Source organism: Electrona antarctica (assembly GCF_951216825.1).
Source record: "Electrona antarctica genome assembly, chromosome: 15".
Classification (NCBI taxonomy): Eukaryota; Metazoa; Chordata; class Actinopteri; order Myctophiformes; family Myctophidae; genus Electrona; species Electrona antarctica.
The window spans coordinates 19,280,266-19,292,288 of NC_136796.1; the positions used below are offsets into that span (position 1 = coordinate 19,280,266).

The following is a 12,023-nucleotide window of genomic DNA, read 5'->3' on the forward strand; positions in this document are numbered from 1 at the left end:
TGAATTATTGACCTTGTATGCGTTATGCGTGCCAGCCTCATACACAGTTAAACCGTAGTGTTCATTTAACTCCAAGAGCGTATGGGTCCATTTGTTCTATTTACACTCTGTCACATTGACAAAGTGTACACAACTAAATTGAGTATTTTACTGTGTACGAGTCATTTTGTATTTAGTCATGTTTCAGGCCTTCCAGACCTGAATATTCCACGATCCAACATTTTAGGATGTATTAAACAATAACAAATCCTAAGTATATTCAAGGACCCTGAACTCATGGCAGTGTTTCCAGTGATGTGACATATTTTAGTAGCAAAGAGGACATGATTGTAACAAATCCTTCTCTTTGGTCTCTTTGAACAACACATTATTGAATGTTTTTTTTACTTTATTATACTAATGCATTATTGCCACAGCTGAATTGTTATCTTGTTTCATTGTCTACATGTTTTCAATGTCATTGTTAGCATTTAGCTAATGTAAACAAGTTTGCAACATACTGCATCATGTTGTCACCAAGTAAAACATTTGTTTGGTTCAAGGTTCAGTGTTTACTTGCATAAATTGGACTGATAATATAGCTCAGGGGTGGGCAACTGGCGGCCCGGGGGCCACATGCGGCCCCCACCTTCACTTAATGTGGCCCTCAGGTTAATGTCAGGATACTGATATAATATTGGTTTCAGCTGTTTCTACGACATGCAAACATGACCCGCTTTAATTACTCTAGTCTAAATTAGTAGCTCATTGCTCAACACACGTATAATTAAAGGCATTTGGAATTACATAAAAATGTTAATTTTCAGGATTCCAATTCAAAAATAGCAAAAATCTAAGATTTCAATTCAAATATAGCAAAAATAGCCGATCTACAAGGTCAAAACGCGTCGCTATTTTTGCTACGACAGTAATATATGGCCCTAGGGTGTGAGTGTGGAAATATAGTGGCCCTCTCCATCGTCAAAGTTGCCCACCCCTGATATAGCTTGAACTGGTCTCAAATTAATTCAGTTGAACTGAATTGATAATGCATCACAAATCAAGAACAGCTAAGAGATTAAATAATCTCTTCAAACTAATATCACAACTTCATCCAAAATGAAGTTTCTAAATGCTAGTTGTCATTCAACTGTCGTCACAGGTAATGTGTTTGAAATAATATCTTGACACCAGCAGAAATTATGAGTTGCACACATTTCAGACAAATGGATTGAAATACTGCCATCTGTGTTTGAAATTAGAACTTCACCATTTTGTTCCCATCTAGAATATACAATTCAAGAATTGCCTTATTTTTTTAAGAATTGTTTCTTCTAAAATGTCTTCTACTAAGTAAAATGTCTTTCATTCTATGTACAACTCAAATAATATTTGAAGTCCTCACATATATTTGATCTAAGTGTATATTGACCTATTGCTGATAATGTTTGATTGCGGTTTAGATAAATGCTCAGCATACATAGAGAAGAGAATACATGTTTTTCTATGTGCTTAAATAAAATACAAAATAAATATAAATCATTTACACAATGAACATTAAAAAGGTTTGGTAATCCTAATTTACTGAAATATCAGACGTTCAAGTATCTAAATACCTATTTTGTGTGTGTGTGTGTGTGTGTGTGTGTGTGTGTGTGTGTGTGTGCACAAGCTGCAAAATATACGCACTTACGCAGCACATTTCCAAAACCTTTGTTACAAACTCCAGTCTTCCACATTGGTCCAAGTCTTGGTACAAAATGCATTTGCAGGTAATTCAGACACAGGTAGCTATAAGGTTCCGCTACCAGGCTGCTCTTTGTGTTTCTAATGTTCTTCTTCCCCCCTCTTTTGCATAACTCCTCCCCTTCCTGTCACCCACAGAAAGGGGGACAGCTCATTGGTGCAACGATTACAACGAAAAGGAAGTTGTATGAATCCAGATAATCCACACTGAAGCTGAAGTTAAGGCCACACATCGCCACGAGTCAAAACATTCAGACTGCCATAAAAGCCACAGAAATAATCATTCTATACGTGCAGAAAAGTAAAAGTAGTTTCGAAGTCATTGTTTCAAAACAAACAGTTAAGCCTAGTTCAGTGGTTCTTAACGTGGGGTCCAGGGACCATCAGGGTTTGCAACACTCAGAGTGTTGCAAATAGAACCACATTTGGTTCCATTTGTACACTCTCAGGGTTATGGGAGGGTCTTTGAAATGTAGAAGTTGACACTGCAGCATACTACAAACAAAGCCAAGGCATTTCTCAGCTTGGGCAGGGTTTCCCCGAGTCCAACAGAGTTCGACGAGTATAACCGTTTTATACTCGCTGTGGCTCTGCTCTGGCTCCTTAACGTTAGACTCAACAATGTTGTTTTATTGTTATTGACCTGCCAAAGACAAAAGCATATTCGAGATCATTTGAAGTATGCTGCAGCTCTTTGTCTTCTGTAGGAACCATTGTGGGGGAGTCTTTGTTTCGAGGGGGGACGTACTAGCAGTGTGACACGGTAGCCTGGCGTTGTTCAGCTCCGCTTTCACTCTCCTCTGGAATATCTTGAAGATCTGGAAACAAGAGACAGTAATTCAAATGTTATTCATTTCTGCAACGTCAATTTACCTCGTTCTAAAATTCTTTATTTAGATTGGGCAGTGAAAAACAGAAAAGGTTTGGGGACACATGCACACACGCACATACACACAAATAAAAGTATTCAATCAATCAAAACTAAGGAGTGACATAACGATTTATCATAGTTTGTAACCAAACTACTCAAATTTCATTGTACGACTACTCACTGGAAATAGCGGACCTACAAGCTCGCAACACATCAGCCCACAGGCTGAGAATTGCTGGTGTAGATCTGTAGATCTAGGTGTAGATCTTTTTTCTTTTTTTCCCCTAAATCTTTATCCCACAATTTTTGTAACCCAATGTTTTCACCAAGTGTCAATTGTCTAATGTAATTCTGGGCTCTAAACTCTCTCTGCAAACCTGGGGAGAGCATGACCTCATGCTTCCTTTAATGCATGAGGAGTCCAAGCTGCTTCTTTTCACATGACAGGGGGGAGTTTCCCCGGTTGGACGCAACGCGTGGAAGGAACACGTCGTTCCAACCAGTTCCTTTCCCCGCCGTCAGATGCCCCAGCTGGCCAGGGGAGGCATTATTAGAGGCTCTATCTATTCTACACTGTTTATGAAGAAATAACACATTTCATTCTTATTTTGTTCGATGGATGAGGAACAATGTCTCAATTGCAATACTGTATTGTCCCTTCAACCTGATATACTGTACATAGTTTACATCTAGAATGATTCTGTGAAACCATTTGCATAGTGAAGAGGGAGAGAGAGAGAGAGAGAGAGAGAGAGAGAGATAACAAGATAGATGAGTGTAACACAGGGAAAACGGAAAGACTTTTCCACCCACACATCTGAGAGAGGGCACTCATTCTCTCTCTCTTGCACGCACGCGCACACGCACACGCACACGCACACACACACACACACACACACACACACACACACACACACACACACACACACACACACACACACACACATGAGACATTATGTGCCTCATTACAAATGTCAATGCCTTATACTGTATAAGCAGGTGTGTGTGTGTGTGTGTGTGTGTGGGGTACATCTTTCATTCCTCACTAAGGAGAGTTGGAGATTCTTCATGTTATTTAACGTTATTTTCTTCCTTTGGTTGAGAGAGGCGGGACTGCACTGAAACCCACATCAACACATCCCATAATATACAGAACCATCACAGAAGTGTGGATGGGTCAGACTGGGTTTTGCTGGACAGAGAGGGTCTCAGGAGGAGGAGGGGACAGTCCATTGTTGGGGTGAGAGGCGTCCTTGATGATACGAAGGGCCTTAGACTGTGGTTGGTAGATAGACTGCATGCATCAGAATCCCTATTGTATGTAGCAGTACTGATTTGGTATCTTGAAGTGCAGTAAGAAGTGAAGTGTGTGTGTGTGTGTGTGTGTGTGTGTGTGTGTGTGTGTGTGTGTGTGTGTGTGTGTGTGTGTGTGTGTGTGTGTGTGCATACCTCTGGGACTCTCAGAGCGTGCAGGGGACTCTTTCCCGTCGTCCTCGTCTGATGTCATGTCCACCTCGCCGTCACTGCAGTCCTGGAGGCCATCTGATTGGTCGATGGAATCCTGGCTGGCCAATTGCGAGTCGGCGCCATGGTCAAGTTCATTTCTCTGCAACGACAAACATACAAACAATCAAACAAACAGGACAGTTTTTCTTAACGATTAAATCTGCATCAGAACTGTAGATTTTCGAATTCACTCCTTTGCTAGCCTGAGCTAGTTTAGGTTTCTGGCCTAGAGGGGTGGGTCGCGACTGAGATTTGCGCACGCCCTGATTGGATCTCACCGATCTGTCTGTCTGCCCCGGCCCCTCCTCCCCCCCCCCTAGTGCAGCGCTACGTCACATCATTTGGAGCGACGCCCACCCAGAAGGGTTGACTCCCACTTCCAGACCAGATCGGCCAATGCGTTTCCCCAGGCTTTCAATTTTTGCGCCGACGAAAATGAAAGCCTGGGTACCGAGGCTACTCCTTTGCTATTCATAATCACACAAAATGTATCCTTGTTTCATCCAGAATCCAGATTTGGCAATGACATGACATATAATATAATGATGTCATTGTCATTGTCCTTTTAGCAAAACATTACAACAAATATTATTTGTTGTAAATGTTTTGCTAAAAAGACATGAATGAAGTACATGTAATAGTGCAAGTATAAAGTTATTAAATGTCAGTCATTTCTTTGAATATTGAAGTTATTTGGCATATCTGCCCTGTGCATCTTCAAACAACAGAAATGTACATTTTATTCATTGAGAATTTACTGTATATTCATTATGTGCCTTAGTGTTCAACAACAAAAAATACGATTAAATCGTGAATCTAAATTGTTAGTGTCACCAATTAATCGTCATGTAAAATGTCATAATCGTGATTCGTGACATTTGGTTCCAACAGATACTCATTTACAAAAAGCCATTCTAACCTCAGAGGAGTGCTCCCCCGCCGTCGTGGCCGAGCCGCCGCCGCCGCTGCTGGCTCTCATGTCTCGGACCTGCCTCTCCAGGTGGGCACGGGCCCTCTCGCTGTCCTTCAGGCGGCCATCGGACCCCCGGAGCCTCATCAGCTCCTCCTGCAGCAGGCTGTGCTGCCTCTGGAGCAGATTAAGCTCGCCCAGGGGGGACCCGGGCCCCTGTTGCTCGGAGCCCTGGGGCCCCGTGGCGTCGCGGGATAGAGAACGCCTCAGGCGGTTGGGGGGCGTTTGGGCCGAGGCCTCCGGGTGCAGGCACAGCTCTACGATGGAGTCCTGCTTGATGACCACACCCTGGAGCACACAGGAGATGATGATAGGAGGGAAATAATAACACGATACAAGTGGACCTTAACCCATTTAGACCAGGGAACGATTCTACAAATGTCTTCTAAATCCTGACAGTTTTTTGAAAAACCCCATGTTTCTATGTCAGTGGTTCTCAAACATTTTCATGTCAAGGACCCCCAAGATTATATGTAATTGGCCGCCGACCCCCATCTGAAAATATGTTGTTCCAGGGACACCCCAGAAGCAAATATTTGAGTTAAAAGCGTTGAAAGAATATATATTAAAATATTTGCACTACATTTTCACGATTAAAAAAAAATAGCAGACCTACAAGCTCGTAACGTGGCACTCGGTACCACGCTATGAGCTTGTAGATCTGCTATTTTTCAATAGCTAAAGTACAACATTACACTTAAAACACCAAAAGGGGTTCCCGCCCAAAATGGGTTAAAGGACAATTCCGGATTAACCATCGTTTTACATTAATCTGATGTTTATTATACAGTATGCAATAACGAGTGGAACAGGTAGAAGCTAACCTGACTCCGCCAGATGGGGCAGCAGAGAGTAGACTGGGTTCCCCCCTCCTGCTCCCATCTGGGAACTCTCAGGCAGACTTGATGCCCGGCCACAAAACGGCCTGGCCAATCAGCAGCAGCTTCTAGCAGCTTCTAGCAGCAGCTTCTAGCTTCTCAGCTGCTGCTGATTGGCCAGGCCGTTTTGTGGCTGGGCATCAAGTCTGCCTGATGGGAGCAGGAGGGGGGAACCCAGTGTACTCTCTGCTGCCCCATCTGGCGGAGTCAGGTTAGGTAGAAGCCCCTTTGGGACAAAACACTGTGCATCGTATCTGGACATTATGAAAGACAGATGTGTAGTTTTGTTTTTGTTTTTTCTCAGAACGATCAAAATAAGCGATTTAGCGCATGACCCAGCACCGAGGTGGGCTCTGTTTGGAATTATGTAATTTTTTACCACTCGTTATTGGATATAATAACATCAGATTAAGGTACGAAAATTGTTAATCCGGAATTGTCCTTTAAATCAAATCGCATCAAAATGGAGAGCGCGGCACTCAAAATAAATGATGCAAGATTAGCTCAGATGCAATTCCTCATTTATTGAGAACGCTTACGCGTTTTGGCCTCAGCCTTCCCCAGAGCAGATTAAAAAGTGATAATGGGGGTGTCTACTGTATTGTACTGTAGGTCCCTCTTTTAGACATACACATAATCATCCCCACCTAGGGGTGTAGGGGGGAGGTCCTAATCATCCCCACCTAGTGGTGTAGGGGGGAGGTCCTAATCATCCCCACCTAGGGGTGTAGGGGGGAGGTCCTAATCATCCCCACCTAGGGGTGTAGGGGGAGGTCCTAATCATCCCCACCTAGGGGTGTAGGGGGGAGGTCCTAATCATCCCCACCTAGGGGTGTAGGGGGGAGGTCCTAATCATCCCCACCTAGGGGTGTAGGGGGGGGGGGTCCTAATCATCCCCACCTAGGGGTGTAGGGGGGAGGTCCTAATCATCCCCACCTAGGGGTGTAGGGGGGGGGGGGTCCTAATCATCCCCACCTAGGGGTGTAGGGGGGAGGTCCTTGCTTGACACTAGGTTACACCATATCACAGTCACAGTCAGATTAGCAGTTCACAACGGGTGCAGACGTGCAGTACTTAGTTTAGAGAGTTTTTGGTTTAGACTAGTCATTGGTTAGACCAGTCATTAGTCCTACAACTACAACCTATCTCAAACCCTCACCCTAAACCTAACCTCCCACGGGGCAGCACACCTAAACCTAACCTTAACCCATGTCTAACCAATGACTAGTCTAAACTAAGTATGCACCCCGTTCACAACAATACAGTCAGTTCGCAAAATCACTGAATAAAAACAGACCATTGCAATAAAACCTTGCTGTCATATGTATGTATGGGGTATGATTGATTTCCTTGGCAGGTACAGTATGCTGTAGGTCTAGAGTCAATAGCAATACTTCCTGTACAGTATATGTCATAAAATGTGATGATGAAAGCCACAAACCTGGAGCGCATGGAGATGAGCACTGACATTCATCAGCCTCTGGCTGATCTCCTGCAACACAGATTATTTATTTTATATTAGCTGTTTATTCAAAATGCATTAATTGCTTGCTTTAAAATACTGCAGGCATAATAATAGCTTGTCTTTAATTGTTAAAAACAAATTGTTAAAATATGGAGTCTCCATAATACATCAAGCCACATTGTGTCTGTATTTCTAGGTCTAAAGGGACATTCACGGAAAGAACTAATATGGCACTTTAAAAATCGTCCACAGACACCACAACTATATCGACGACGATAATGGCGAATGATATCGTTTGGATCACTGTCAGTGATTTCATGAATGACATCAACACTGAAAGCCAATAGAAGGACATCTGGGTCTCACTCACCCACGCTTTAAAATTGTTAACGGAGAAGAGAAGATGAATAGATAGATAGTAGACTAGATGGCTCAGGTAACCTACTGTACCTACTGTATCCTCCTTATAATTCATAAACATAGTGATATTATTCACAAGTCACATTAAAATGAAATATTTATAGTTATGGTGGTTGCTGTGAAAGGCTCTTTACGCTGTAATGCAGTGTGGTATAATTATATTTGTTCATTCACCATACATTACCATATATTTGCCTAACGTGCACTTTTCCACTGGGTATGTTTTTTTTTAATGATTTGTACTTTATTAATTTTCTATTGTATATGAAACATTGACAGACATAGACAAAACACAACCAAAGAAATGCATAACAAAACAAACACATAACAAAACAAAACAAAACAATATAACAGAGATGCACAGAAATATCCCGCAGTCCACCCCAGCCCCAATTCCAGACATATTCCTTCTGTGTATTTTTCTAAAGTTGCAGCCCGTTCAGAGCTCACTCAGAGCCAGAAACTAATCAGAGTCCTGATACGTGCATATGGTAAAAGCCCCATTATAACTGTGTATATGTTAAGAATTGACAGCATGTACATGTGTACATGTGTACATGCTACATAATATGTATATGTGTACAAGCATGAATCACTGTACCTCGCTGGGGGTCTTGTCTCGACTACCGCTGTGGTCCTGCAACTACAATGTTATAACCATCAGAAAGACTGCACTTCTTATGGGAGAATACTGCTTGTACAGAACTGTTAGAATGACAATGCTGTCGGGAAGGAACCACCTATGTCCAACATTTTTCAGGAAATGAAAAAACCTTATAATTTTAAAACAAAGCAATACTGCCCCATCAAAGTTGGTATTCTCACTTTGTATATTGTCAGTTACTTGCATGTGTCATTATTATATTATAATATAATAAGTGGTGATAATATTATTATCACCACTTCACCCGAATCCAGCTCAAGTGGAGAGAGGAGCTTTTCCGTCATTGACAAGAACAGCTGATAATAGATCTCCAAGCTCACACAATGCATCGCAATGCCGCGATGCTTCATGATGACACTGCTTATATACAGTAGGCCTACAATAATAAGCACTTCAAATATTACAATAACTTATGCAAAGAGGAATTCACAGAGACGGAGTTGCAGTTTCAAGATAATCTTCCGCTCCGCGAGTCTGACTGCACCAGCCCTGAGGCACGCAGAGGAGAGGGGGTGGAGTTAAGAGTCTGACTGCACCAGCCCTGAGGCATGCAGAGGAGAGGGGGTGGAGTTAAGAGTCTGACTGCACCAGCCCTGTGGCACGCAGGGGAGAGGGGGTGGAGTTAAGAGTCTGACTGCACCAGCCCTGTGGCACGCAGGGGAGAGGGGGTGGAGTTAAGAGTCTGACTGCACCAGCCCTGAGGCATGCAGAGGAGAGGGGGTGGAGTTAAGAGTCTGACTGCACCAGCCCTGAGGCACGCAGAGGAGAGGGGGTGGAGTTAAGAGTCTGACTGCACCAGCCCTGAGGCATGCAGAGGAGAGGGGGTGGAGTTAAGAGTCTGACTGCACCAGCCCTGTGGCACGCAGGGGAGAGGGGGTGGAGTTAAGAGTCTGACTGCACCAGCCCTGAGGCACGCAGAGGAGAGGGGGTGGAGTTAAGAGTCTGACTGCACCAGCCCTGTGGCACGCAGAGGAGAGGGGGTGGAGTTAAGAGTCTGACTGCACCAGCCCTGAGGCACGCAGAGGAGAGGGGGTGGAGTTAAGAGTCTGACTGCACCAGCCCTGAGGCACGCAGGGGAGAGGGGGTGGAGTTAAGAGTCTGACTGCACCAGCCCTGTGGCACGCAGAGGAGAGGGGGTGCAGTTAAGAGTCTGACTGCACCAGCCCTGAGGCACGCAGGGGAGAGGGGGTGGAGTTAAGAGTCTGACTGCACCAGCCCTGAGGCACGCAGAGGAGAGGGGGTGGAGTTAAGAGTCTGACTGCACCAACCCTGAGGCACGCAGGGGAGAGGGGGTGGAGTTAAGAGTCTGACTGCACCAGCCCTGAGGCACGCAGGGGAGAGGGGGTGGAGTTAAGAGTCTGACTGCACCAGCCCTGTGGCACGCAGGGGAGAGGGGGTGGAGTTAAGAGTCTGACTGCACCAGCCCTGAGGCACGCAGGGGAGAGGGGGTGGAGTTAAGAGTCTGACTGCACCAGCCCTGTGGCACGCAGGGGAGAGGGGGTGGAGTTAAGAGTCTGACTGCACCAGCCCTGAGGCATGCAGGGGAGAGGGGGTGGAGTTAAGAGTCTGACTGCACCAGCCCTGTGGCACGCAGGGGAGAGGGGGTGGAGTTAAGAGTCTGACTGCACCAGCCCTGAGGCACGCAGGGGAGAGGGGGTGGAGTTAAGAGTCTGACTGCACCAGCCCTGTGGCACGCAGGGGAGAGGGGGTGGAGTTAAGAGTCTGACTGCACCAGCCCTGTGGCACGCAGGGGAGAGGGGGTGGAGTTAAGAGTCTGACTGCACCAGCCCTGTGGCACGCAGGGGAGAGGGGGTGGAGTTAAGAGTCTGACTGCACCAGCCCTGTGGCACGCAGGGGAGAGGGGGTGGAGTTAGGGGCTTTCACAGACAGCCTGAGGCTGCAATGGAGTTGAGTCTGAGGTTCTTTCCGAAGCGGTTTTTGATACTTTTCATTTAATTTCATTTAATTTTCAAAACAACACACAGATGCAGAGGGTGTTTAATAGCATTGATTAATAAAAAAAGGAGTTAAGCGGTAGCCTCCCGTCACAGGGCCGGCCCTGAGCAATTTGGTGCCATAGGCCGGATTTTTCGTGGGCCTTTTCTACTTTGGGTTTTCTGGTTCAACAAGTTTCAAAGGGTCATATCCTTTTCAAATATTTTCCAATTTCAATGAACAATACATCATATGAAAGCTTACATTCTGTAGTTTCATAATGTGTAAAAAGCAGAAAAATGACCATGGCCCTCAATTTGCCATTCACTGTATGCATGTGCATACCGTCTATAGGGTTTAAGTAGTTAACAGTATGAGGTGTGATGAAATAATGACTAATATATGTCAGAAACGTCATGTGTATAAAAGGCTGACCTTCACTGCCGGGGACACGTGTGTTCCGTTGACCAACACCTCCTGACCATCTGTATGCACACGCACACGCACACGCACACGCACACACACACACACACACACACACACACACACACACACACAAACACGTTATCAATGATACTAATCAATGCCCTGTTCCATTCTGGTCAAACAGAGTCAGGGTGCTGATATTGTGCATGTTGGCTCACTGGAAATACCAGTAGCTCTGCTACACCAGTGGGTCTCAAAGTGTGGTCCAGGTACCCTCATGTTCCCTTGAGGGGGTTTCAAAGGGTCCCTTACAGGTGTGAAACTCTGAGTGTACAACTTTGTACACTCAGATTTTTGGAGGTCCATGAAATCAAATGCCTAAATTGTAATTGTAAGGAGGCTTCACATGAAATATTCTGGGGTCCAAAAACAGTGGAAGGGAACTCACTGATCGCTAGCGCCCCTGTGTGGTTGAGGTTGCTGTTGGCGGTGCAGGGCAGAGGGATCTCCAGGTTGGATCCTAGCAGTAGATTACTCAACCTGTCAACTGAACAACCCACAAGATAGACACTTGAAACAGTTCAGTGAATACTTCTACAGACTGTATTGTATTGTTTGTAAAACCTGTAAAACCTGTACCTAAAATGTAGCCGACTGCGACATGCCGTAGGCATTTGGTGTTGAGAGAAAAAAAGTAAAAGTAAAGGATGTAAAATAGACCCCGGGGGTAACCCAGTTAACAAAGTATAAGTATAAGATATGCTCTCACTGTGACGATCTTTATTTTTCATTTTTTATGAATGTCATTAAAGTCATTACAGTATAACATAAATTGAAGTAGTCTTTTGGACAAAACCAGGTTACTCCAAGGCTCTATACCAGGTTTGCCAGTATTATCCCTCTACACAAAATCTCTGCCGAAAACAGCCAGTCTACAAACTCACAATGTGTAGACTAGAGCTTGTATTTCAAGTGGTTCAAGTTCATTTCTCTGTGCTCGTGCGTGCGTACCCTCGGCGATGGCGTCCAGTAGGAGTCTCTCGGCGCGGGGTGCCTGGGGGGTGTCGGCCCTGAACAGGTTGCGAGTGTTTGGCGGCAGCGTGACCTCGTGACCCCCCGTGACCTCCACCAGGTCCGAGAAGAGGTTGACCCTCTCCTGTAGC

The 12,023-nt window shown here is 45.0% G+C and overlaps 1 protein-coding gene across 1 annotated transcript in view; it reads right to left on the minus strand.

Moving 5' to 3' along the window:
- Positions 1 to 955: 955 nt before the first annotated feature.
- The window catches only part of arhgef2a (Rho guanine nucleotide exchange factor (GEF) 2a), a 47,837-nt gene continuing 36,769 nt past the window's right edge, over positions 956 to 12,023 (minus strand). Inside the window, exons 19-26 of the mRNA XM_079523063.1 lie at positions 11,872 to 12,023; positions 11,309 to 11,407; positions 10,870 to 10,919; positions 8,437 to 8,478; positions 7,392 to 7,442; positions 5,022 to 5,360; positions 4,046 to 4,202; positions 956 to 2,543 (exon numbers count right to left, since the gene is read on the minus strand). The exon at positions 11,872 to 12,023 is cut by the window's right edge and continues 37 nt beyond it. Of these exons, the coding sequence (XP_079379189.1) occupies positions 2,473 to 2,543; positions 4,046 to 4,202; positions 5,022 to 5,360; positions 7,392 to 7,442; positions 8,437 to 8,478; positions 10,870 to 10,919; positions 11,309 to 11,407; positions 11,872 to 12,023 (961 nt within the window). The 3' untranslated portion in view covers positions 956 to 2,472. The remainder of the gene's footprint in view (positions 2,544 to 4,045; positions 4,203 to 5,021; positions 5,361 to 7,391; positions 7,443 to 8,436; positions 8,479 to 10,869; positions 10,920 to 11,308; positions 11,408 to 11,871) is intronic.